The sequence below is a fragment of the Lactuca serriola genome, chromosome 6 (genome assembly GCF_051521515.1).
Source record: "Lactuca serriola cultivar US96UC23 chromosome 6, Lser_US96UC23_V15, whole genome shotgun sequence".
In the NCBI taxonomy this organism is placed as follows: Eukaryota; Viridiplantae; Streptophyta; class Magnoliopsida; order Asterales; family Asteraceae; genus Lactuca; species Lactuca serriola.
In genome coordinates this window covers 146,587,663-146,610,897 of record NC_136413.1, presented here as the reverse complement: position 1 = coordinate 146,610,897, position 23,235 = coordinate 146,587,663, and the positions used below count along the sequence as shown (strand labels likewise).

Genomic DNA, 23,235 nt, shown 5'->3' with positions numbered 1-23,235 from the left:
AGTATAGTGAGAAGACTCACCTCGCGTATCTCGGTATCTCACGAATCCTGGAAATCCCTCGTGCTCGATCCTCCGAGCTCTAATCCTCCTATATCACCATATGTCTCTAATTAACACTTTTATCTCTAAGGTTAACTATCCCTAAGAAGTCAACACAGGTCAACTCTGGTCAACGGTCAACTCTGGTCAACGGTCAACGGTCAACGGTCAACTTTGACCGGACTCGGCGAGTGCATTAGGGCGACTCGGCGAGTCTAGACGTTTTCACCAACTCTCTAGGATTCCCTTTTGACACGTCGAGTACTCCCCCTGACTCGACGAGTCCCACCTGGAAGAATCGCGGGGCCACCACGACTCAACTCGCCGAGTCTCAAGAACAACTCGGCGAGTCCCAGTTCAACTCAGACCACCTGTCAACCCTCTCTAACTCGCCCTGACTCACTGAGTCAACCTATGACTCGAACTCGACCACTCATTGGGCAATCTAAGGGCAATCTTCAAGCTACTCGCCGAGTCTGTTCGTCGGACTCGGCGACTCCATGCCATGCAATCACTCAAACTTGCTTCTAAGGTCAGATCTGCTCCAACAATTCATAGATCTGGCCTTCCTAGACTGATTCATCACGTAAAGTCCTTATCTTGGTGTTCATAACACACCCCATGGCTCATAAATGGCATTTTGACCTAAGGCATAAGGATTCCAATCCAATACCTCCATTGATTCACAAAAAGCTTGGGCAAAGGGACACTCAGGACCTCCAAGGGTCCAGATCTATGGTCTAAATCGCTTAAGGGAACAAGGGAGTACTAGATCTAGCCACAAAAGGGCTCAATAAGCCCTAAATCAATGTAAACATCAACATAAAAGAGGATAGCTCGAAGATATTACCACAATAGTGATGTTCTGGACTCCAAACTCTCAGAAAGTGGCTCCTCTTGCTTTCCCTTAGCTGATCCTCCCTTTACCTTGCAAGATGACACCTCCAAGATCAAGATGACACCTCCAGAATCGCGATCCTACTCGGCGAGTCTGAGCTCCAACTCGCCGAGTCCCCTCACAAAACATCAAAAATTGAAAGCATAAAAGATACCTGGAAATCCGGGCTGTTACAAGTAGTGGAGCAGAGCTTAGATATGTTTTGAGTTCCTGGAAGCTTTTTCGTGTTCCTCCTTCCATTTAAATTTCTTGTTCTTTTTCAAGATACCGTAAAAGGGCTTGCACCTTTCTGAGGATCTTGAAATGAACATGTTGAGTGTTGCTACTCTTCCAATTAGCCTCTTGATGTCCTTTGTTGAAGATGGGGATCTTAGTTCCATGATTTCTTCTATTTTTTCTGCTTCTATCATTCTTTTGGTTACCATGTATCCAAGGAACATTCCTGACTTCATTCTAAAGTGACATTTGAGTGGGTTCAGCTTCGTATTGTATTCATCCAGGATGTCAAACGCTTCCTTGAGGTCTCTAAGGTGATCTGTAGCTTTCATCGAGTTCACTACCAAGTCGGCAATATAAACTTCCATGGTGTCCCCCAGTTTGTCTTTACACATCCGATTCACTAATCTTTGATATGTCGCACCTGCATTTTTAAGACCAAGAGGCATTGCGGTGTAACAATATATACATGTTGGTGTTATGAACGCAATATCTTCTTGGTTTGATGGATCCATTTGTATTTGTTGGAATCCTGCTGAAGCATCCATGAAGGTCAGGAGTTCATCGCCAGCCATCACATCTATGATATAGTCAATATGTGGTAGAGGGAAAGGATCCTTAGGACAAGCCTTGTTGAGATCCGTGTAATCTACACACACTCTCCATTTTCCGTTTTCCTTTTGTACGACAACCATGTTAGCTAGCCATCTTGGGAACTCTAGTTCCTTGATCATCCCTATTTTAAGGAGCTTCTCTACTTCCTCTTAAATGATTTGATTCCTTCTCTTTTGGTGTGTTGGTCTGAAAAAAGGATCAATATTAAGTTTATCAGTAACAATATTCTTGTCTATACCTATCATATCTTCATGTTTCCATGTAAATGTCTTGCTTCTGATTTTTAATAAATTCAGTAGATCTTGTTCGATCTGCTCAGGCATTGAGGATCCTATTAGGACTTTGGCTTCATGATCCTCGATGCCCAAGGGAACTTCCTTTACATCTTGTTCCTTTGTTTCTAGAACATGCCGTGCCCCTTCCTTAATTTTTATGCATGTTGGGGTTTGGTCGTAGATTTCATAGAGGTTTTGTAGCATTCTTTCGATTTTTGTTGATCTCCTATGATCTTCACTGTCCCCCAAGGAGTGGGAATCTTCACACACTAATAGTATCTTGATGGAAACGATTTCATCTCGTGGAACCATGGTCTACCTAGTATCACATTATAAGAATACAGGGTGTCAATAACACATAAATTTTGTATGGAGTTTACGCCTTCTATGTATATTGGTAGCTTTATTTCTCCAACTGTGTGTTTTGTTTCCCCGCTAAATCCTATGAGGACTGAGGATCTTTTGACTATATTTGATTCTGGGATCTTCATTCTTTTCAATGCGTCTAGGAGTACGATATTGACCGAGGATCCTCCGTCAACGAGGATCCTTCTGACGAAATGGTTGGCCACGTATAGTATTATCACGATTCCATCGTGATGAGGATCCTAAATTCCTTCCCTGTCAGTCTCGTCAAAGGTAATTTCTTTTTCACTGCTAACCATGGTATTCTCTCATGGCCTATCCTCCTTTTCTGTTTTGGAGACCTTGGCGTGTCTTTAAGCCTGAGAATAAGAGGTGCCACAGATGTTAGATCCACCTGAAATAACGTTAATTATCTTAGCGTCAGAGAGTGGTGATCCTGGTTTCTCGGGGATCCTCGGATCGTCCTAGCTGTTTTCCTTGGATTTTTCTCTTTTTCTCCCGAGTATCTCTTTGAGGTGTCCTTTACTAAGGATGTAACTGATTTCTTTTCTTAGAGCTCTGCAGTACTCTATCATGTGGCCAAAGTCTTCAGGGTAAGCACACCACTTGGACTTGTCTTTCCGAGCGGTGGAATTGTTATCTCTATGTAGTCATCTTGCTTTATCTCCAAGATCCCGCATAGCATGAATTACACCTGAAACATCCAAAGAAAAACAATAGTCAGTGATTTTAGGAAGTTCTTCTTCTTGTCCTCCATCTTCAAGGGAATTAACCTTGTGATGATTGGGTTTGGAATAGGGATTCGATTTGTGGGATCTTTCAGTCGAGGATTCGACCTTCCTGTTGGGGTTCTCATACTAATATGAAGGGTTGCTTCTTTTCTAGATATCTCTATCCTCTTCGAGCCTTATGAATCTGAATGTCCGGCATCTGACTTCATCTAATCTTTTGCATGGGGTCATCACAAGGTCTTCGTAGAAAGGTGAATCCTTTCTTAATTCCATTTTGAAAGCTTCCACATCAGTGTCCATGTCAATGTTGGGGATGCTTAGAGCTTCTTTGCCAAACCTGTTAACAAAGTCCCTAATTTATTCCTTAGGATCCTGAACCACCCGGTAGAGATCATAACGATCTTTTTGAAGGTTCCGCTGCAAGAAAATTGGTTATTAAAGATATTGACTAAGTGTGCGAATGAAGTAATAGAGTATGGGGGAACGTTTAGTAGACATTTGAGGGCTCATCCTGTAAGATTCAAACCGAAGCCTTCGCATATGCAAGCCTCCTTCAAGTGCCCTGGGATGGGAATGATCTCCGTCCTTTCTCTGTATTGGGCTAAATGCTCTTTGGGGTCAATAGTCCCATCGTATAGCTTCATGTTGGGAGTTTGGAAGCGTTTAGGAACTTTAGTATCCGCTATCACAAGAGCAAATCTTGAGATCATGTGGCTTGTAGGCGATGCTTCTGATATTGGTTGGACCACTCTGGGTACACTGAAGATCAATTGTCTTAATTGTTGAAGTTCCCTAGCCATGTTCGGGTTTATTCCTGCATCAACATTATTGTAGTTAGTATTAATAGCATTGTTGTCTAAGAAGTTACTAGTGTCAAGGTTTCTTGGAGTGTTGAAAGGCTCATTGAGATCATTGATCATGGACAATGGGTTGTCCATAGTTGTCCCCCAAGGCGACGCCACAGCGGTAGGAATTGTGTCATTCTGGTAATTTTCTGAGGATCCTGCATTATTGAAGTCCAGGATCCTTGGTTGCACAACTGTGGGCATAGTTTCTTGGGATTCTGAAATTCTTCCCTCATCCTGCGATTGGGTCATCCGTTGCGTCATTTTCCACATCATAGCGAAAGGTTCTGCAGTAGTGACTGAGGCGGTCAGATCCTGGAGCCATGAGGATCCCAAACTTCCTGGATTAGCGATCGTGAGAGTGCTTTTCTTGGAAGTGTCAGGCGTTTTCCTCTAAGTGGGGGGGGGGGGTCCACTTGGAGGAGGTGGTAGGTTTTTGGTTGGAATGGAAGGAGCATAGGACGAAGAGAGGATTTGTTGTGTAGACATGATTTTTTTGAGGATTTTGAACACCACGGCCCCATGGTCGGCGCCAAATTGTTTTGGTCAAAAATTACACAAGTACTAATCAACCAAATTAAATGAGAGGTTGTGATGTTCAGATTTTGTAATAGCAAGTAGTAACAGAAAAAGGACATGATGGTTTACAAGGAAAGCCCTTGATCCTTGCTTGGATCTGACATAAAACCTTGGGAAGTGATAATGATCACCTGCCTTGATGATTTTATTGATATAAAGTAAAGATTACAATGAGTTCTTAGTAACAATTAGTAGAGAATTTTGTAGAGTAAGCTTAAGCTAAAGAACAATGTGTAGTGTGCAGATTACAAGTGTCAAATTATAGTCTAATCCAGCCATCAAGATGTCCAATATTTTTGGGATCCTCTATGACCCGCTTTATGAACGTTATTTGACCAAGTATTTCAGGTCTTTAGATGAGTTGAGATGATTCTTCGTTGAGAATTGGTCTTCCCTTGACTACTTCTGCACACGTGTCACTTATAGACAAAATATGACCGTTATAAATATTGATAAAAACAATAATGATATTTAACCGGGATCTTGATGTTGCTGAGGATCCTGGATATTTGAGGATCCTAGATATAATAAGGATTCTGGTCCCAACAGCATTTGTATATATTTCTTTTATAAAAACGTGCTTGAATAATTATTTATATAATACCTGTTTGTATACATTTTATATATAAACGTGTTTGAATACAAATGCATTTATTATAAAACATGTGTTTTTAATATATATATATATATATATATATATATATATATATATATGTATATATATATATATATATATGTGTGTGTGTGTATATATATATATATATATATATATGTTTATATATATATATATATATATATATATATATATATATATATATATATATATATATATATATTACAAAAGAAATGTAGGCAAACACTTATTTGGGTACATATAAATATCTTTTTACATAAGAAATGTATACCTTTACTATGAAATAGTTGTTTGTATACAATTTTTTTTTTTATAAATACGTGTTTGCATACAAGTCTATTTATAACAAAATAGGTGTTGTATACATTTTTTTTGTAAAATACATGTGTGTATATATATTTTTTTATAAAAACAGGTTTGTATATATTTATGTACTTAATAAACACATATTTTTATAAATAGGTATTTCTTATACAAAAAACTTTTTTTAAAAAATGTTTTGTATAGAAAACATAAAGATTTTTATGTGAAAATTTGTTTTTTTTGTATAAATATGATTTTATAAAGAAAAAACATATTCGAATTTTTTTTTTTGAGAATAAAAGTTGTAAAGAAACTAAAGTTAGGATGAATTCATAACAAAATTCTAAAACCTGGGCAAAAAGGGTAAATTGTGTACCAAATTTGTTATAAAATTTAAAATCTGGGCCAAAAGTGTAAATTTTGGACCAAATTTGTAATAAAATTTTTAAATTTGGGCCAAAAATGTAATTTTTGAAAGTTGGATAATATGTTGACCGAGTAAAAGGGTTAAATTAAATATGATTACCCGTTTTTAGGACTTAATGACCGTTGAATGTGTGTCCTTTTCACCCACCGCTCTCCTATGTAGTGGAGAGTCGTTAGCTGAGCGGGTTCAATAGGACATAACCAGATTAAAAATATAATCTATAATGTACTAGAACCTTCTTTTAAAAATCTCACTCTATTTACTTTAGGAAAAAAATGTGAAAAAGTATGTTAACCCATGAAAACTCGCATCGTTTTTTATGAGTCGTGAGCATGTGTGGTTAATAGACACACTAATGTAGGACTATAGAGTTGAAATAATGGAACAACTCGAAAATTATTGGTGTTGATGGTGCTTGTGTGGTTAACCGAAACATCAATGTGAGATGATAAATGACCTCGAGGTTGTCAAGCAGGTTTTCATGGTTATTCACATCTCATTTGTGATCCTCAGCATCCCAGTCTCAAAAGTGAGAGTGTAATACGAGATTAAACATGTCATTGACAAGATTCAATAAATCTAAAATGATCTAGGCGTTTCATAAGATTGAAATTGGTAAAAGCCTAACCTACCTAAAATAGATTCATAATTTGATTACGACATCCCACTTCAAAGTTCGAATAAAAAATATGAGTTGATGTGATGAATGTCTTCATCTCTGACGAGTCTTCACTAGGCAATCGAGTCTTGGAACACAAGAAAGGGAACATCAATCGTACTCCGGGAGGAGATCCCGGGAGAGCACCATGATGGTCAATTTAGTATGGTTATGGTGAAAGCATATCTATAGGAGTAGGATCTGAGAACCTAACGTTAAAGAGATTATCAGTGGGCATATATAGTTTGTGAGGGGAATGTTTTCCTCTCTCAAGGGACAAATCTGCCAGCCCTAATTTGAGCCAGAGCCAATCATTGGTGGGGATATCCTTTGCTCTCTGCTCTGGAATGCGATTGGTCCAGACAAGGCATTGGTGGTGCGTGCAACACTAAGGTTGTCGGCTGACATTATTCTATCGTTAGAAGATTTTCACACTGGACGCTAGGACGAGGACTTGCCAGGAAGACTAGTCTTGCAGACGTAGGTTCTCGGTTGGCATGAGATTGCTTGTGCCCAGGCTCCTATGTTGGCTTTGAGGCATCTATGTCTGGCATACAACTATGGTCCGCTATCAAGTCTCCGTAGTCTTAGCCATCATGACGTTGGCTTGCTTTGTCATGATGGGTTGACTATTTTGTATAAATGTCGTTTGACGGTTGAGTATCCATTTATCAGTTTCCTTGGATGTAACTGCTATCTTCGGGTGACGTCGGTTTTAGTTGCCCGTTATTAGGGTTTCCTCGCCCATTTTACTAGATCTTATATATTCGATTGCATTCTTCATCATTTTACTCTTCTCTACCTTTCTCTTCTTGTTTCATTTTTTTGTTGTTCCACTTCTTCAAAAGTTCTTCATGGAGTCTCATGCATGTATTTTGCCTACTATCTCTTAATGGGAGGGTTTTTAGAATCACTATTGGTTTCAGCTTGATGATGAGGTTCTGATTCCAACTTGAAGAAGATTTGGGTGTTAAGTACTAGGCTACTGCTGATGAATATATAATTAATCTTCACTCTCAGGCTCATCCCATTGCTGTGCCCACTGCTGGTACCTCACGGGTCGTGAATCGCTTCGAACAAGAGCCCATCCATGCTCCGCATATTTCAGAGATCATTCGGGATAAACAAGAAAAGGCTGCCAAAAAGGGACAAATCTTATCCAAGAGGAGTTCTGATAAGAATGCATCGGGAAGTCAGTCCAAAATCACTGTTACGGATCTCGAAACCGTAAGGTTTAGAGACACGTATGGTGATAGGTCAGGTATCATCTCTTGGGGTTTTCATGATCCACTGAAAATGTGGATTGTTCGCTAAAAGAGCGGCATTACAAAGCTCTACAAGGACTGTCATGATTTTAATTCATGGACCAAAGTGGATCTTTCGGAGCTATCTCAATCTTCGTTATCAAACCCGACTGATAACCAGCAAGCAACAAGTTTCAAGCACTTTCTGGAAGACCAAGTAAAGAAGGGGTTTCCAGCTATGAAGACTGTTGAGTCTATGATAATGGATCATCCTGATGTTATTGATCCCAAGACTGGCAATCCACTTCACGTGGTGATGTGGCCTGCTACAAATCTGGTCAAACAATTTCTAGTGCTTCAAGATTACTCGGATGGATCTCTAAGCTCTATGCTTTACTGGGTGTTTGATGAAACCACAACATCTGTAGTCATCAAACTGAAGGAGGGGTGCATTCGTTTATATGACAGAAGGGATTTTTACCAGTTTGGAAAATAGGACATTCACCATTTGAGTCATTTCCAGATTCAGGTTGCTGAGGAGATTTTTGAGACTGCTGCAAAAGAATATACCACAATGGTTGCTGAAATTATCAACAAGCAAATATGGAATGGAACGATGGGGCTGGATGATGTAACGATCATAGACAAAGATTGATTTAGAGCTAGCACCAAACCAAAGGGGAGATTGAAGGGTCCAATTAGTGGTTTGGTCTAGGCTTTCCATGTAATAGGTTCTTTTGGTCATTTAATAGCTTATAGTATTTTGCTTGGAGTTTATAGTCATTGTAATGAGTTTACAGCCGTAAGCCTATTTATGGCCGTAAATGATGGGTTTTGGTCATAAGACATCCTATGTGCTCATACAAACCCTAAAGCTCGGATCTAGGTTTCTCTATTGTACATGCTTTGAATCCAAGACTATAAACCCTAATTCTAGCATATGGAAATCAGAATTCACATGTAAATAGGTTTAAGAACATACCTTGATTGTTATATAGCAATAACAATCTAATTCCTCCTTGAATTGACCTTGGAAAGCTGAGAGTCACAAGTGTCACTCCTCTAATGGTTTACAAACACCATAAGCAAGTGGAGAAGGTATAAAGAGAGAGGAGGGAGGTTAGAATTCGTTCTTGGATCCTCTTGGGAAGAAGTACACGAATTCTAAGGCCTTAGGGGGCTTATATAGGTGTAAAGATTAGGGTTTTAGTCTTTATCCTTATCTAGTTGCTTGCCCACCAAGCAACCATAAGATAAGTCTTAGAAACCCTTATCCTAGTCGAATTCTAAGGCATTATCACCTTAAATTCGTTCACCCTATATATAAGATAGTCCTTACCTTATTTTGTAACTATCACATAATTACAATTCAGCCCCTCTAGTTTAATTAATTACATTTGATCACAAAACTACTTCTTAATTAATTATTGACCAATATTAATTAAACAAATATGATTTCTCCTTTAATATATTATTCTTATAACATATTAATAAATCATATTATCCTCTCTCTCTATATATTTCTCCAATCAAGTTGCTTTGGTGAAGGCAACCCAAAAGGACCATGCACCATCGGGTCAAGTACATACCAAAATAGTTATGGACTTAGACACTAATCCAACAGTCTCCTACTTGGATAAGTCTAATAACTATTCTACGTATGACTTCGGATCCCGATCTGCAATCGTAGCTTTCCAAAGCCGCTGTCAACTCTGATCATATCAAATATGCGTGTCCTTAGATAAGGGATCATATATTCCTCCATTCTAGATATCATATGAGATATGATTTCAAATCATTCTCTTTATACTATATCTCGATTCCCGATTTATGACAACTGACTAATTGAACAAATCAAATTAGCCCTAGCCCGGCCGAGCATTTACGTTTGTCATCACTAAACCATCGAGGGGCCCAAAGATATCGCTTTTATCCTACTTTGGATAAAAGGAACGGATAAACTTTGATACAATGCTCGCTTGTACTCACGCACCGAATCACACACAACAATATGTTTTATAACACCAAGTTACTAGTGCGTTTACATATTATCAATGTGCAACCGATTCGCAAGATACAACTCACACATCTCGGTTTCAAGAATATAAGATGTTATCGTCTCACCAATCACTCGTGATACAATTCATGGAGTGATCCAAGTGAGCGTGGGTTTGATCCAATGCTCAAATCATATTCATAAGCACTCATGAACGTTGCAACAAACATTTACTTATGTCTAATGCTCTTTAGACAATCCACACACCAATTCACGACAGTCTTCATTCATATCTACTTCCAACATATGAACAACTGTGGCCGGTTCGAATAATTCGATTATTCTTAATAAACTCAATTATTCTGGAAGTCAAAACATGCAAATTGAATAACAAGAATAATACTAATCTGATATGGCCTCAAACCTTTGAGTATAAATAAAACACCTTTTATTTATCACCATATTAATTACTCATTATTTGTCGTTTCGGGTAATCAACTTCTTACTTGAATTACAACACTTGTCCCATGCTCCTAGCATGCACACAATGTTTACCTATGGTTCTTACTTTGTGAAATAGATCATATTGAACACATTTCCAATCATTCTCATTTCTCAACTCCAAATCCTTTTTCCATAAGTTAAAGAATATCAAATTCTTGCTACTTATAGAATATGCTAGATTGTAACATTCTATGCAACTTATCCTTTCGTAATGTCACTGCACCAAAGTCACAAAGACTATTGCCAATGATATTACAAAGTCCTTAATAGGAGGTTGTTACAAGACAATTCCATAGACGTGATGTCTCTCACTCAAAGTACATTCTTTGAACATCCTTTTGCATAGAAGTTTCTAATCTAGTCATAGATTTCTCAATATTCAATTCCCAATATGGACACGCTTCCATATGTTTCATATGACAACTCATTCTTAATAGAATCTTATCTATTCGTAATGATGTCGATACGGTCCATCCAATATGGAAACATTTCCATATTTTCCAATACTATACTTCCAACTACTTACAAGCGACCAATCCTCGTCGAACTTTGGATTGTCCTTTGATAGTTGTTTAATTGTTTTAGTCAAAACCAATTCTTGTCCTTTTACCTTCTAAATGCACTAGACATTTGGAAAATTTTAGATTGGTCAAACATCAAAGCATTTGCAATCGATCTTATGCCCGAAGCGTATGGGACACGACGCATAATGTTTTATTTTCTATGTTCTCAAAATTCGAATAGTGAAGAGGGATGTCGTAATCATAATCGAAATTTTAAGAACACACTTTGTACCTTTACTAAATTTTATTAACATTTCTCAACCTAAACCTTTAGATTTGAAATGAAGCATAATATTCTCTCCCTTAATTATAGCAAAACAACTCTTCAACTATTGCGACTTTGCAAAGTATGACTCTTGTTTTCTATAATTAATATTGCTAACCTTGCAATACTTTCCTTAATAATCATACAATCATAACTTTTATGCTCCCACTATCTTGATGATTATTATAAAACATAACACTTATGCTCCCACTAGCTTCGACATGTATTCATAAACATCTTAACTTTCAGAAAACAATGCTTATTGAATTTCTTAAGTTCATGTTTCTAATACTTAGTGCTTTGATAATCCTTTATCAATGCTTCTTGAACTTATACACCTTTGCCTTCGATAGTTCATATGTGTGTCTAAACAATTAAGACTAATTGCCAAACCTCACAATTCAAATTATGGAAAGGGATGCCGTAACCATGATTGAATTTGAGAATGCAATTTTACAATCACTATCTTCTTAAAATCTCTCTTAGTGAAAGCATTTCTTCACAATGATTTTCATGAAGGAGGAAATCTTATGACACTTAGATTTGAGCGGCATATGTGTTCTTATCTATGTGAATTTGTTAAAACTAAAGTTTACGACAAATTCAAACTCATATGGACCGAGTTTTCTTAATCTTGATTTCTTGCCTTATGGTAGCACAACTGCCCACCATGTCTTCCAAGTAGTTAAGCAGCTCACCTTTTCTTATCAATGTACCTTTCATTGATTAAGGTGCTTTGCCTTTTATGCGTTCAAAATGAGAAATCATAGAACTCTCATGCATAATTAACTCGATTGGATTGGCACAGAATCAAAATAATGTCATCACGATAGGTTGTAAACCTTAACTCGTGTGCTAGTGATGATCGATAAGGTTTATTTTATTTGTTCTTGAGACCTTTCAAGACCATTAAGACTCCCACTGACTCCTTGACATATAAGGTTCTCTTGTCAATAACCATTTCTTGACAAATAAATATTCAAGAGTTAGTGTAGTTTTTATCAAAACTCCTCATAAATTGGTCCTAGTTGATCTTTGTCTTATCTAAGACATCACAACTTACCACATTTAATGAATGTTTTAAACCTTCTTAATACTTTTCACTCATTGTCACAATCTTAACTCTAAGACTTGTTTTGGAACGAAGTATGATTGACTTCTTGATTTGACCATTTCTTCAATCTTTGATTCCTCTTCTTGGACATACAATTGTACCAAGACTCACTTAGAGGATCAATTGAGATATGGTTCTTAATCATTAAGACCTATCATAAAGCATAAAAGGTACTCTCCCTTCTTCTTATAATGGAGAAACTTTTATCTCTCTTCCTACGTGATTCTTGTTATTCGTTCTACTATTGATTTAAACCTTTTTCAATCAAAGTTTACGACACTTATGACACTTAGACACTTAGATTTGAGCGGCGTATGTGTTCTTATCCATGTGAATTTGTTAAAACTAAAGTTTACGACAAATTCAAACTCATATGGACCGAGTTTTCTTAATCTTGATTTCTTGCCTTATGGTAGCACAGCTGCCCACCATGTCTTCCAAGTAGTTAAGCAGCTCACCTTTTCTTATCAATGTACCTTTCATTGATTAAGGTGCTTTGCCTTTTATGCGTTCAAAATGAGAACTCATAGAACTCTCATGCATAATTAACTCGATTGGATTGGCACAGAATCAAAATAATGTCATCACGATAGGTTGTAAACCTTAACTCGTGTGCTAGTGATGATCGATAAGGTTTATTTTATTTGTTCTTGAGACCTTTCAAGACCATTAAGACTCCCACTGACTCCTTGACATATAAGGTTCTCTTGTCAATAACCATTTCTTGACAAACAAATATTCAAGAGTTAGTGTAGTTTTTATCAAAACTCCTCATAAATTGGTCCTAGTTGATCTTTGTCTTATCTAAGACATCACAACTTACCACATTTAATGAATGTTTTAAACCTTCTTAATACTTTTCACTCATTGTCACAATCTTAACTCTAAGACTTGTTTTGGAACGAAGTATGATTGACTTCTTGATTTGACCATTTCTTCAATCTTTGATTCCTCTTCTTGGACATACAATTGTACCAAGACTCACTTAGAGGATCAATTGAGATATGGTTCTTAATCATTAAGACCTATCATAAAGCATAAAAGGTACTCTCCCTTCTTCTTAGAATGGAGAAACTTTTATCTCTCTTCCTACGTGATTCTTGTTATTCGTTCTACTATTGATTTAAACCTTTTTCAATCAATTCAGAATTACACTTAATCTTATAAGTATAATCATATTTACTAAACCTTTAGTAAATCATGACGAATATCTCGTTACTCTTATGGTGGACTTTGATCACACAACTTTGTGTACTCGATCTCCTAGTCCTTCACTTGACACTTTGCCAATGAATTAGTCTAATTTCCAAATACAAAATTTCTCATTCATCGTGCATCCACGTTGCATGATTCCAAGTTTCTGTCCAATTGAAACTTGGGCGATGAGAAACTCTCCCTATTTGGTAAATTCTCGACTTTCCATAAAAAACATATTAAGAACCAAATCCATTATTGCTAATAATAGAACCATTTTAACATCAATTTTTCATACACGCCATTGTAAGGATAAATAAATAAAATTTAAAATCAAAATTTATTTTATTGCGGAAAAATTTTGTCCTTACAATGCAACTCATTTGAAAACTTATGCTAATACATCTTTCTTAGCAATCTAATTCTAACTCTAAGTAGTAGCTCAAGAATCTAATCTTCGAGAAATGCGATCGAAATCCATTCCTTTACGGTTAGATTTTGCTCACTTCTTCCCTTAAGCTCCCTTTCTTTTCTTCGATCCTACAAAACATCAATTGTAATCTTATTACATTATGTATTAAGAATCTAGAATAGAAGGTTAAAAGAGTTAGTAAATGGATTTTACCTATATTAGATCCATACGTTTCGACTCTCCCATCTCTTAGATCTCTTAGGTAAATGGGGCAGCTTCGTCTCCAATGCCCCTTCTCTTGGCAATAAAAGCAAATCGACTCTTTTGGAACAGGACATGGAACTACTTCAGACATCGCCTTTCTCTTATGATCAAACTTTTCGATCATAGCATGTCTTTCGTTGCCATTGTCTATATCTATAGAGGTCTCGAAGGCAGATTCACCAATCAACTTTGCTTTTCTATTGCGCCAAATCATTGCAGATTCAGCAGCAATAAGCATATAGGTGAGATCTATAAGGGTCACGTCGTAGTTCATCATATAGTACTCTCTTACTAACTCACTATATGAGTTGGGAAGTGACTGAAGAACCCAATCAACAACCATTTCCTCACAGACAACGAATCCCAACATTCTTAACTTATCAATGTGTGACTTCATCCCTAGGACGTGTGCACACACGGACTTTCCTTCTTTATGTTTACTTGCCAAAAGGGCTTGAGTGATCTTGAACTTTTCAAGCCTTTGAACTTGTGGGTTAGGGAGAATAATTGGAGGAGGAGGAGGAAGTGAAGCATGATCTCTTGTTCCCCGATCGAATCGTGGAATATCATCTTCATGTGGAATGCTTGTTCCACGGGATTTGAGAAGACCATAGTTGTCGAACTTTGACATCTACAAAACGGGAGAAAAATGAATTCAAGTTAGTAGATAGATTGAGTCCTTGGTAGATCACCCAAATGAAATTCCAAGGCTAGGACCCAACACAATACGCTACAACCTAGAAAAGGGATGCCGTAATCTAGTTGCAGAATATTTGAAGGTAAGTGAATGACGATTCACTAATTTCCACCATGAAAAACGAAAAAGAAATTTAAGTTTTAAATCTATGAAAACTCCTAGATCCTTTGAGATACATTGAACTTTTAATGGCATGTTTATATCTCGATATGCCCCTCTTGTTTGTGACTGGGATGCCGAGGATCACAAAGCGGGTGTGAATAACCATGCAAACTTACATGGTGCCCTCACATGTTACAGTCACCTATTCGATGTGCCGGTAAACCACACACGCTCCACCGAACTACGACAAACATTGAGTCACCCATTGCTACCTTTGCTTAGACCCATTTAGTGTGCCGGTTAACCACACACGCTCCACTAACATCTTCGCAAGGGCACAAAGTGTAATTTCATGGAATTGCATCAATTCACTTTTGCCTAAGTAACTAAGATTGGGAATTTTATGAAAACATTTAGTTACTTTTATACTTCATTATACTTATAATGGAAGGTTTTGTCCCATCCTACCCGTTCGGCTAACGACCCTCCACTAGTCAAGAGTGCGGTGGGTAAGACTGGATACCCATTCAATCGCCATTTTATAGGCAATTTCCTTAAACACCCCTTATAGACTAGCTTCGTGAATGAGGCCTACTAACGGTAAGACTGACTTTTACTCATACATATATATAATGTTAGACTTTTAATGTTATATATATTATAGGGTGTATTTTACACTTTTAAAATACTAGGTGGTTTAATTTTGACAATTATACCATTAATTGAATTAAATTGTAAACCTAAACATTTATGGATTTATTAAACTCTTTTAATTATACACCTTAATTAATTAATAAAACCATAAGGGTGTGATTTGAACTTTTTCAAAACTATACTAGAGTTTTAGAATTTAACATTCCTAATTAAACTTTTAATCAACTTTTAATTTCCAAAACTTGAGGGCAAGTTTTGAAACATTTCAACACATTAGGGTTTAGAATTTAAATATACATCAAAATTAAACTAGTTAATCAAAATTTAAATTCCAAAACTTGAGGGCAAGTTTTGAAACCTTTTTCAAAACATTAGGTTTTTAACTATTTAAATTTCAAAACAACAAAACTTTTGGGTTGAAATTTAAAATATAAAACCTAAAGGGATTAATTTGAAACTATTCCAAACTTTGTCAAGAATATTCTAGATCACATAATTCAAATAAGGCAATTAACTATAATTGGTGGTTATCTAATTAGATCTAGTTCAAATTCTTGCAAGATAATGATCAAATAATTTCCATAACTTATCATATATCAAATAAGTTAACAATTATCTAATTAGATGACCAAAATCTTTTATTTTGACAAGGATAATCATAAGGGATTAAAAAAATTCGAATTTTATTAAGTTTAAACAATTATGGCAGTTATCCTAAGTCATAACAGGTAAAAATCCCGAAAATCCGCCTGTCTGACGAGTTGACTCGTCGAGTCAGGCTTGGACTCGTCGAGTCACCTTGGACTCGGCGAGTCCAGCCTCCAGAAACCGCAAAAATGAATTTTCCAGATATCTAATGCATAAATACAATTGAAACCAAACTAGGCTCTAATACCACTGATGAGTTTTGGTCATAAGACATCCTATGTGCTCATACAAACCCTAAAGCTCGGATCTAGGTTTCTCTATTGTACATGCTTTGAATCCAAGACTATAAACCCTAATTCTAGCATATGGAAATCCGAATTCACATATAAATAGGTTTAAGAACATACCTTGATTGTTATATAGCAATAACAATCTAATTCCTCCTTGAATTGACCTTGGAAAGCTGAGAGTCACAAATGTCACTCCTCTAATGGCATGCAAACACCATAAGCAAGTGGAGAAGGTATAAAGAGAGAGGAGGGAGGTTAGAATTCGTCCTTGGATCCTCTTGGGAAGAAGTACACGAATTCTAAGGCCTTAGGGGTTTATATAGGTGTAAAGATTAGGGTTTTAGTCCTTATCCTTATCTAGTTGCTTGCCCACCAAGCAACCATAAGATAAGTCTTAGAAACCCTTATCCTAGTCGAATTCTAAGGCATTATCACCTTAAATTCGTTCACCCTATATATAAGATATTCCCTACCTTTTTTGTAACTATCACATAATTACAATTCAGCCCCTCTAGTTTAATTAATTACAATTGATCACAAAACTAATTCTTAATTAATTATTGACCAATATTAATTAAACATATATGATTTCTCCTTTAATATATTATTCTTATAACATACTAATAAATCATATTATCCTCTCTCTCTATATATTTCTCCAATCAAGTTGCTTTGGTGAAGGCAACCCAAAAGGACCATGCACCATCGGGTCAAGTACATACCAAAATAGTTATGGACTTAGACACTAATCCAACAGTAAACCCAAGGCCGGCCCATGATAGTATATATAGAGGTATGCTAGGTCTTTTGTGGTTGTTGATGCCTCGGTATTCTCAGCTCTTGTAAACTGCAAGTTGTACCAGACGTGATTCTAATAGAAAAGTGTGTGCAAGCTTGTTTGATTCTCTATTCTACTCGTTCTTATTTGATTATCTAATTGTTATTGCTGTTTGATCACTGGTAAGATCCTTTCAGGACCTTACACTCAAAATCCTTATCCCTAAGATATAGGCAGCTTCTCCAAGGTCCTTCATAGTGAAACACTTCCCAAGCTAGGACTTACTTCTTGTAGAGTTGGGATGTCATTTCCTATGAGTAGTATGTCATCCACATACAATACCAAAAACCTAACTGTACTCCCACTAGCCTCGACATATACACATGACTCATCTTCGCTACTTGAAAAACCAAACTCTTTGACTTTCTCATCGAAACAAAGATTCCATCTGCGAGGTGCTTGTTTCAATCCATAGATGGATTTCTCAATCTTACACACTCTATTAGGGTACTCTACGCTGACAAAACCCTCCGACTGACTCATGTAAACATCCTCAGCCAACTTTCCATTAAGGAAAGCGGTTTGACGTCCATTTTCCATACACTACTAGAAAAATTGCCTTTTACGACGTACAATGCGTGTCGTAAAATGCTCAGATGACGCGCTAATGCGCGTCAAGGAAGGCCCTGTCATAACAAGAGACGACACGCTTTTGCACGTTGTCTATAGATGATGCACATTTACGACGTGCATTTATGACACGCAATGCGTATCATTAAAACCCTTGTCAAGAAAGGCCATGTCATAAATGAACATGACACACATTTTTGCGTATCGTAAATTTAAATGTTTTAAAAAATATATTTATATATTTATTAATTTTTAAATTAAATTTGCATTTAATGTCTTATAGTAGAAATAAAATACCATATACAAAAAATACAATCCATTGCATAAAATTTAATGTCATACAATTCTATTTCTTACAATATATAAACTTGCATTCATCTAATCTACTATGTTTTTCATACTAACAATTGAAATGAAGAATGCAACACTTGCATTTGCAGCATCTTATCTCTTTCAGCTTGAGCTTTCTTTTCCTCTTCTAAGTCTAGAGCTATTCGCTTTCATCAACCCTGTAAACACAACACAAGAAATAATGATAGGATTTCCTTCAATGTGGAGACATCCTTACATGCTATTTCCTTTAAATCTATACCAACTTTGACATTTCCATTGGTATCATCCACATATAAAGTAGATATGATCTCCATAGCATTAAGCGCAACATTCTCAGCTAATGTTTTTGGTATCATTTCAAAGCTCTCTACAAATTTTCCAATTGCATACTGATCTAATCTGCATCATATCAATCATCAATCAAAAAACAAATTTAGTAAAACAAAAACTAATCATTCAGATTACCCACCCTGTCTCCAAGAAAGAAAACTCCTTCAGTTTTCTTGCTAATTCAATTTTAGTGGCCGCAGCTCCATGCATAATTCTACTGTCCTTGCATAACGCCTAAAAAAAATACAAGGAATAAAAATATAATTTATCCAAACAGTAATGCATTTTATCTTGTTGCTAAATGTAAAAACAAGAAGCAACAAAATTATTAACTCTAACTTTATCTTTTTCCTAAAAAAAATTCCTTTCATTTCCCAAACTGCCATCTCATTGTTTTTGGTGAAAGAAAAACGAAGGTCTAGATTACCTTGTAAGTATTTACACCATCATCAACAGCCCTTTCCAGATCATCAAGTATGCTATTTGTACTTCCACGCAGCAAAACCATTGTCACAGATTTCCCACCTTGTTCGTTTCTAACAACAGTCACCTATACAACAAACAACAGGGGTATTTTTATTTTTCTAAAAAACTTTAATTTTTGTCCTCTTGATATCAGTCTCAGTCACCAAACCAAACAAACAAGAATTGATGTTTCATAATCATACATACCCTAGCACCATCAATATCCTCTACGGAAATGGTGTCAACATATCCAAGATCATCAGGATTCCATTAGCATGATCCCTTGAATGTTGTGTCTTTATCACATAATGAAAACAGGACTTGATATATTAAGCAATATATAGAGGAGTGTTTGCTTTTGACAACTTAATAGAAAAATTCTTTCCACATTAATAACCAAACTTTTATATTATTTTTTCAAGAATGCCATTATTTTATCAAATACTTTTTTTGACATCACACTTAATCTAGATAGCGCTTAATACCTGTTCAGTACGGTGAATGAGGATAGTTCCTTTGGTCTCAGTTGCAGTTGTATCAACACCACCAGCTATCACAACCACCTGACAAAACCAACAAACAATTTCACAATCTAGTAAGTAGCTATTACAATTAAAATAAGTCAGCAAGGTTAAAATCCACAAACCAAACACTGTAGAAAAGTTCATGATGCTTAAAAAGAATGTTCAAGAAGAAGCACTCACCTTTGCCTTGTCTATTTTCTTTATACTCCCTACAGTATCACCCTTTAAGACCATTCCTCTAACTGTTGTGCAGTTATGTAGACCTCCCCCTACAGGTTTTGCAACTCTCACATTGTCAACATTGAAATTCACAGGGTTCTTTGGGCAAACTTGTATGTGGGGCAGATGTTGAATTAAGAAACATACAAGTATTTACTATTCATGTCAATATTATATATATATAGATAGAAGCAATGACACATAATGACTTGCCATACCGTGCGATGGGAAGCTGCAACAGCAGCAGCATTGTCTGCCATTGACATCAAAGGTGCAGCAACTCCACCTCCATCTACAGTCACCTGCATACTAGAAGGTGATGCGGTATCAGCACGAGCACCAGTTTTCTCCACGCCTTCTGGACTAATATTTGATGTGACAGCCAACTCTGCATCGTGAGCAGCTTGAAAAACACATAACCAAGTATTATCTTTTCAGTCATCAGATGTCTGTTTTGACTTATCTAAAGATCTCACATCATGCTACTTATATCTCTACATGTGATTAGATATGAACGATTATGTTAGGATTTAGAAATCCTATGTTATCATTCATTTAAATCATTTGAATTGATGATATAAACAATATAGAGAAATTCTAGGAGCATCTTATTAGTGAAGAGGAGATAGGGGCATTTTGGGCATTTAATATTACTAGTCTGTTATGTTAGATAGTTAGGGGCATTTTGGGCATTTCATAACAAATTTCTCATTGATGAAGCTGAGGAAAAACACGTTGTACTTGGTACCAAAGAACATAATGTAAGCAGTACATAATATACAACAAACAATGAACTCCCACTGGCGTATGTGATGAATAAAAGGTATGAACATCATGGCCTAGCCCAGATATTACAGAAGCCAGGTGAAACTTAGTAAACATACTCCCTAAAACTAGTAAATTATAAAAGTATAATAGGTTAAAAATCTAGTTTTTCATTTCTGTATATATATATATATATATATATATATATATATATATATATATATATATGTGTGTGTGTGTGTGTGTGTGTGTGTGTGTGTGTGTGTGTGTGACAACCCAAAATTTCTATTCTTTACAACACTTCATTTCATTAGAAGTCAGAACAGTTTCTGCTAATTTTCAAGCTTTTTCGAATAAGTTTGAGCATTTTAGGATTAGCACTTTAGGAGATATCAGGAGAGAGGATGCCCTAGGTTTTATTGTGCATCAATAAGGTTCCAAAAACTCCAAGAGTTTGAAGTTTACGGCCGAAATGGCTTTTGGACCGTAAACCCTAATGACTATATATATGGCACTTAGCCATTTTTCACACCTTTTCACTTTTCAAGAGCAAAACCCAAATCCTCTCAAGTAGCATCCGAATTTTCCTTCTTGATATTCAACTTGTAAGTCTTCCTAGCCCTAATAATTTGATATCTACCTTAATCTAGTGATCTAACACACTTCCATCCGTGAAATCATTCCATAAGTGTAGATCTTCAAGTTTCACCAAGAACACACACTAGTGTTCTTGGACTTTTTGCACCTTTTCAAGATTCTATCTTGTGAGTACGTCTATCCTAGAGTATCTTAAGGCTTGTTACACTTACATATATCAAGAAATCACACAAGAAACACCAAGATCAAGGTGTTTACGGTCCAAGATATTCTTGAACCGTAAACCCTAAAAAGGGTGCCAAAGTGTGGTCTAGTCCCTCCTAAGCCTTAGAACCTTTCTTAGATCCCTTCCTTCGTGAGTTAAGGGCTTGAAAACATCAAAAGACCATAAAACATATGGGTTTACAGTAGTAAACCTATAAGAAAATGGTCTAAGGACCGTAAACTCCATTTAGGAGTGAAATGGTGCCCTAATCCCTTCCATAGGCTTATACTTCAAGTAGAAATGCTTCTAAGGACTTATGAGGCTTCAAATCACAAAATGGTCAAAGGAGCATGAGTTTACGTATATAAACTCATGGGTTTACAACCATAAACTCAATGGGTTATGGTCACAAAAATCGTAAACTCAAATGAAGGGTTCCCTTGAACCCTAAACTCAATAGCAATGTCCTACAACACTTAGATGTAATCCTTAGGACTTATAACACTTATATAAGGTGTTTTACATGTCATAGGATGTCTTAACTTTGTTAATTAGTTGTTTAAAGACTAATTGGATACATATATGTGTTTTTATATGTTAACTAGGATCATTGTACGTGTTCGAGTCTTCACTTGACACTTTGCATCCTATACAGTCCCTTTAGCCAAACCACTCACTACAGGTGAGTCCATACCCCCTTAATCAATATTTTAAATCTTTTTAAATGATTTTATGGTGGGGGGGATACAAGTTGAATCATGCTAGTTATTATATCAATCACATGTGATTAATAAGTAACATACAAATGGATTTAATACTCTTTTAGCTGTTTTACTAGATAGGTTACTTCAAATGGCTTTCCTAAACGTTTTTACTTGTTTAAAAACTCTTTATCAAACTGTCTTATATGCTGAATGTTTCTTTTCTAACTCTTTTACAATTGTATTTCAAACAAAGCTTTCTTATACTTAAAATTGTTCTTATCAAACAAACTGCTTTCAAATCATTTTACAAACTGACATCAAGTCATCCTTTCTTATTTATTAAACTTTTCAAAGGTTTTACAAAACTTCTTTTACATTTTTATATTGTCAATTGGATGTCTGTATATGTATAGTTATATAAGTAATGTTAAAAGGACTTAGGAATGCTAGCTCGCTTTATCTCCTTTTCCTCGTTGGGATGTGGCTTTAGGGCATCGGTTATCCGTCCGAAGGTCGTCTAAATATTAGTTATATTTTATGTATACATATATAGACATAAAAGTTCTATCAGTCAATTCAATACCCTTGGGTAGCAAGGGTATACGTTCATGTTCATACGTACAGGTCATATTACTAGTAAGCTACGATAGGCGTTGTTTAGGAAGTTACTAATACTATTACTAGACCAAAGAATCATACAATGAGTCAGTTCATTCATGAGTCAATACAGGTAGTACACACAGTACATTTCAATACTTGCTTGATAGAGAGAACGCAAAATATAGCTAGTACACACAGTACATTTCAATACTTGCTAGATAGAGAGAACATACAATACAGCTAGTACACACAGTACATTTCAATACTTCTTAGATGGAGGGTGAACACACAATACAACTAGTATGTGCAGAACATTACAATACATATAGGCTAGACAGAGGGAGAACATACAATACAGCTAGGACATTCATGCAGTTATGTGAGCCACTAAACGGGGCATGGCACTACCTGCCATGACCGTTTTTGTATCCAGAATCTCCTTAATTGGGGAGCGTATGAGTTTGCATATAGATCTATACTGGATTGACTATCCTACACCTTGCTGCTCGCTATAGTAGGAATTGCAAGTCCAAGGGTGCCAAATGTCATTTC

The 23,235-nt window shown here is 36.2% G+C and overlaps 1 protein-coding gene across 1 annotated transcript; it reads right to left on the bottom strand.

Annotated features, from left to right (window-relative positions):
• Positions 1 to 18,444: 18,444 nt before the first annotated feature.
• LOC145060239 (T-complex protein 1 subunit theta-like) lies at positions 18,445 to 19,339 on the bottom strand (the record flags this gene model as incomplete). The annotated part of the gene is made up of 4 exons (XM_079007943.1): positions 18,445 to 18,673; positions 18,744 to 18,838; positions 19,032 to 19,154; positions 19,277 to 19,339. Coding segments are annotated over 4 exons (510 nt in total), but the record flags the coding sequence as incomplete, so codon positions are not given.
• Positions 19,340 to 23,235: the final 3,896 nt, after the last annotated feature.